Below are 4,372 nucleotides of genomic sequence, written 5' to 3' on the forward strand. Positions count from 1 at the left end.
ATGAATTGCTTTTTGGATATTGGTTATAGATCACTGGTTTGCAAATGGTAGTTTATTTATAAACTATAATGATCACCCAGGCCAAACAAAATATGATGACCTCATTATTCCGAATGACAGAAATAGATGCTGATATTTGAAGATGATAGTACATAATCAGTTAATATGAAAGTGCTGACAACTCAAGTACTTGTCGCAGTTTGGGGGTTGAGGGAGTACTAACCAGGGGAGTTGAGGAGCACTAGCTAGGGGTGTCTCTTCGCATAGCAGCTGATCGCCAAGACTTGCGGACAGATTGTGGGGTTCTTTAGTAACCCCCACAACAGTTATCAAAGTTGGTGACAAAATAATAACTGTTGCCACTTTTTTTTTTTAGTGTAAGCACAAATTATCAACCAAAAAAAGACTTCTAATAAAGATTTTTTGGTGGAGCTGGTGAGAGATTGGGTGAGCATGTAAGATGAAGGCTAACCAGACTAGGTGAGTAGTGCTCTGAAAGCCATTGAATGAAAAGCTCAATATTGAAATCATAAAAAGGTAATCAAACACCGCCGCCTACTGATCTCATCCTCTATGACGATTGATCCAACGACGTGTTTGAATTACTTCTTATTCTTTTGTATGCTTTGTGGAATTTTTTTTGCCTTTTCCAAAATGTTTTGTTGACTAGAGAAATGCGTAGCTGACTGAAGGACATAGAGAATAAGGACGATGCTTCACTCCTCATCCACAAACGTACAGGTTCCTAATTCACCACCTAAACTTTACGTTGGAGAAATAATTGCCAAAAAGGCATATTTTTGTCACAAAGCCAACTTTCCAGCAAAAGAAATCAATACGTCGAGTAAATTCCAAACTCAGTTTTTATTATGCTGTGTCAAAATCTTTAAAAGGTGCCGATTATTTTCCAAGATTCTTATCATCAAAGTATATGTATCCATTGCTGTTGCAGTCAAAAGCACCCATCCATTGCTGTTTAATTTGACTTCCTCCTGTGTGCTAAGAGATTCTAAACAGAAATTCTTCATTTCAGGGCATTAGTGATCGTCGAAAGTATATTTGACATGAGAAAAACTTGTGAGGTACTGTAGCTCCATAAGTTCCAAACAACTTTAGCTGAGGGAGCATGCTGTTATCCTCCTTTTCTTTGTAGAAAAAAACTAAAATGCTCATTTTTTCTACAAAGTTCTAGAAAAGTCAAGAGCTCACAATAAATAAGTTGCATGGCGGCAAAGCAAAATGAATATGGCGGTGGAAGAAATCTCTAGAGCATGACTACAAACGTGTTGTTGGGAGAAAGTGCCCAAGTCAGTTTACCAAGGCTAAGTCGGCAAACAATAGGCATGCAACCTACAATGAAATGTGCAGTGAACCAATAAACTCCCAAACTAAATCGGGAGTAAACAAGCCAACTCCCAAACTAAGGAAGCCAGGAGCTACCCAAACAAAGCTATGTTGAGGAGCCAATAAGCTCACCAAGCTAAGAGAAAGAGGGCCAATAAGCCTATATAAGCAAGGAAGGAGGCCAATAAGCCTAAACACTAAACACCTTCTAGTTGAAGAAGGCCAATTAGCTTAACCCTATATATGTACACCAATCTATGTACTATTCTCTTCCAATATAATAAAATCACTTTGTTTCAACTATTGTCCTATTGTCCTAAACTCCTTCATCACATAAACCAACAACGGTATCACAGCAACACCACAATCACCCTACAATCTAACATTCTTCAACCTCTGCCCTGACTATTTCTACTATCTTCAGGCAATGGAAGGAGACATCAGATTTCTCAGGTTGTTACAGTGGGAAACATATAATCGACGTTAGATTCTGAGAGCCTTGAGTTCATTTTGAGCCTTCACTGGCAGCCAATCCTTTAAAGGCTTGAGTTTTCTATTTGTCAGAATTACTTGTTTTATTTATATCAATGGACAGATCATGTTGTGTGCATAATTAACAACTGTCCATATATTTATGATGTGCAAGATAGATGGGACTCAATACAATCAGCGCCTTACCCAGCCTTGCATTTACAGCAATAAGTTTCCAGATAAACAAAGATCAGATACAACAACAACAAAAACTCTAACAATGTATATGGAGGCGATGCAACTTACTAACAATATCCTTAATACAAAAGTTTTGGTTTTTCATCGAGTTGGTGAGAGGTTGGGTGAGTAAGATGAAGGCTACTAGAGTGAAGAATGGATATCTCAAGTGGAAAAAATGGTTACTTTCAACCCCATTTTGAAGCAGCTATTGATAAACCCACACTGCGCACTATATCAGGCACTTTGACAAATCGTTCCTTGTCACCGTCCAACAACAAAAGACAACTTTTGAGTATATCAACCAATGTTTCTACGCAGTTCCATGCCTCAGTCTCCGAACCAATGCCCTTAAATAGCTCAACTCTAATCCCAGATTCAACTAAATCTTCAACCCTTATATTAATATTGCTCTCAGGTAGGCAGCACAACAGAAAAAATGTTTTCGCTTCCTTGCTTCCTAAGCACTCGTAACTCAACTCTATTTTTCGATACACTTCTTGCATCATTCCTGGGATGTTTGCTGGGCAGGGCTTTCTTAGTTGTCTCAGTGCATCAATCCACACTTTCCTGCTCTTTTGATGCAGTGCCCTTCCAACTGTTGCAATTGCAATTGGTAAACCAGCACATTCACGTAGAACCTGTTGTGCTACTGGAAGCAGTTCGGGAGATTCAATGGAACTGCCTGCCATCTCCCTAAACAAACTCCACGCTTCTTGTTCTAGCAACACACCAACCGAAAAAATCTTTTTGGTACCAGAAAATATATCTTCGTTTCGCGATGATACCAAAATCTTGCAACCTTTCTTATCACAAGAAAGTGGAATTCCTATTTCCTCCAAATTCAGAGGCATAGAAACATTGTCCAATATTAAAAGGACCCTTTTATCCCCTGATAATCTTCGGCATAAGCTATTTGCTCTTGCAGATAAAGGTTGTCCTGCAAGTGATAGACCTAAACAATCTGCAATTTGATCTTGAATACATTTAAAGTCAAGGTTTGGGGTAAAAACTGCCATCACAACCTCATCATATAGACGCCATGCTTTTGCTCTCTGACCAACTTCTTTCACCAAGGTTGTCTTGCCAATACCTCCCTTTCCACATATTACAATCGGATTGATTTGATCGTCTGCTAGAGCTTCCATTACGCCTCTAAGGATCGAATTTCTTGATTCAAAAGCAATAGGTCCTTTCGGTGTGGATTCCAGTAACAACTTGAAATTACTTTGGGCTCTCATCTCAACACTGGCTGGTACATTCATGAGTCCTGACGTCAACATGATCTTGCACCTTCCGTTTGTGTTGGTATCACCATAAGGGATTCCGATGGCCTCAAGATCAGGCATGTCCCGGACATTAGCCAATACTACAAGCAACCTCCTAGAGTCTTGGGACATTCTAGCATGTAGCACCTGCGCCCGTTGAAACAAACTCCCATTCCCCAGATTCAGTTGTAGCATTTCTGCAATCTCACCTTGTATGCGTCTCAAGTTTGCATTAAGGGACACAACTGCCATCACAACTTGTTCAAATAGATCTTGCTGTCTCACTCTTTCGATGAACTCTTTCGTTGTCACGGTATCCCCTGCTCTGAATTTCAGACAATTAATGCCAATCAGGTTGGTATTTTCATCCTGCAGAGCCCTCAAGACCTCCTGTGTATAAGGTAATCTATATTCCAAACGCTCAGAAAGTTCCATAGGTGCTGGTGGAGGAAGTAAGGCTGGATGTTTTTGAGGAGCTAGTAAAAGAAGCAATACGAAAGACAAATAAGAAAAAAAAGGAGCTTCACTTCTTCCAAATAAGTGAAGCAATGGCAAAGACAAAGAAAGAAAGAAAGAAAGCAACAGATGAAATTTCCACGACAAGAAACAAAGAATGAAAGAAAGCAGCGATGAGCCAGATAGAGTTGATTGTATGGCAAGAAACTTCACAAAAGGTGCTCTCAAAGTCAAAGACCGTCCGCCACTCTGGTCTCATTCTCTCTCTATGAACCCAATTAAGTTTTGAAATTAGTTCCCATTCCCAGTCAGTTGAATGGTTTTGTTGAATTTTCTTTTTCTTCCCAAAATGATTCGTTAATTAGAGAAATAATTGCCAAAAAGGCATTTTTTTTGTCACGAATCCAACGTTCTTGCAAATGAAAGCCAATTTGTCAAGAGTCAATTCCAAATTATGACAATTTCCAAACCACGCAGTTTTTATTTTGTTATTGTATGAAGATTTTTATAATTGGGCCAGCATTGTTGAAGATTCTTATCAAAGTGTACATATTTCCTTTGTTTGTACAAGTAAGCTTCGAGAATCGGTCCATCCA

The 4,372-nt window shown here is 39.2% G+C and overlaps 1 protein-coding gene across 1 annotated transcript; it reads right to left on the reverse strand.

Moving 5' to 3' along the window:
* Positions 1-2,240: 2,240 nt before the first annotated feature.
* On the reverse strand, positions 2,241-3,755 carry LOC117638607 (disease resistance protein At4g27190-like). The gene has a single exon (XM_034373706.1). It carries the CDS (start codon positions 3,753-3,755, stop codon positions 2,241-2,243), a length of 1,515 nt encoding a protein of 504 aa, XP_034229597.1.
* Between the last annotated feature and the right edge of the window lie 617 nt (positions 3,756-4,372).

This window comes from Prunus dulcis, chromosome 8 (assembly GCF_902201215.1).
Source record: "Prunus dulcis chromosome 8, ALMONDv2, whole genome shotgun sequence".
Lineage (NCBI taxonomy): Eukaryota > Viridiplantae > Streptophyta > Magnoliopsida > Rosales > Rosaceae > Prunus > Prunus dulcis.

Excerpts from the sequence above, each read along its gene's own strand:
- LOC117638607 (XM_034373706.1), bottom strand. The coding sequence starts at position 3,755 with ATGGAACTTTCTGAGCGTTTGGAATATAGATTACCTTATACACAGGAG.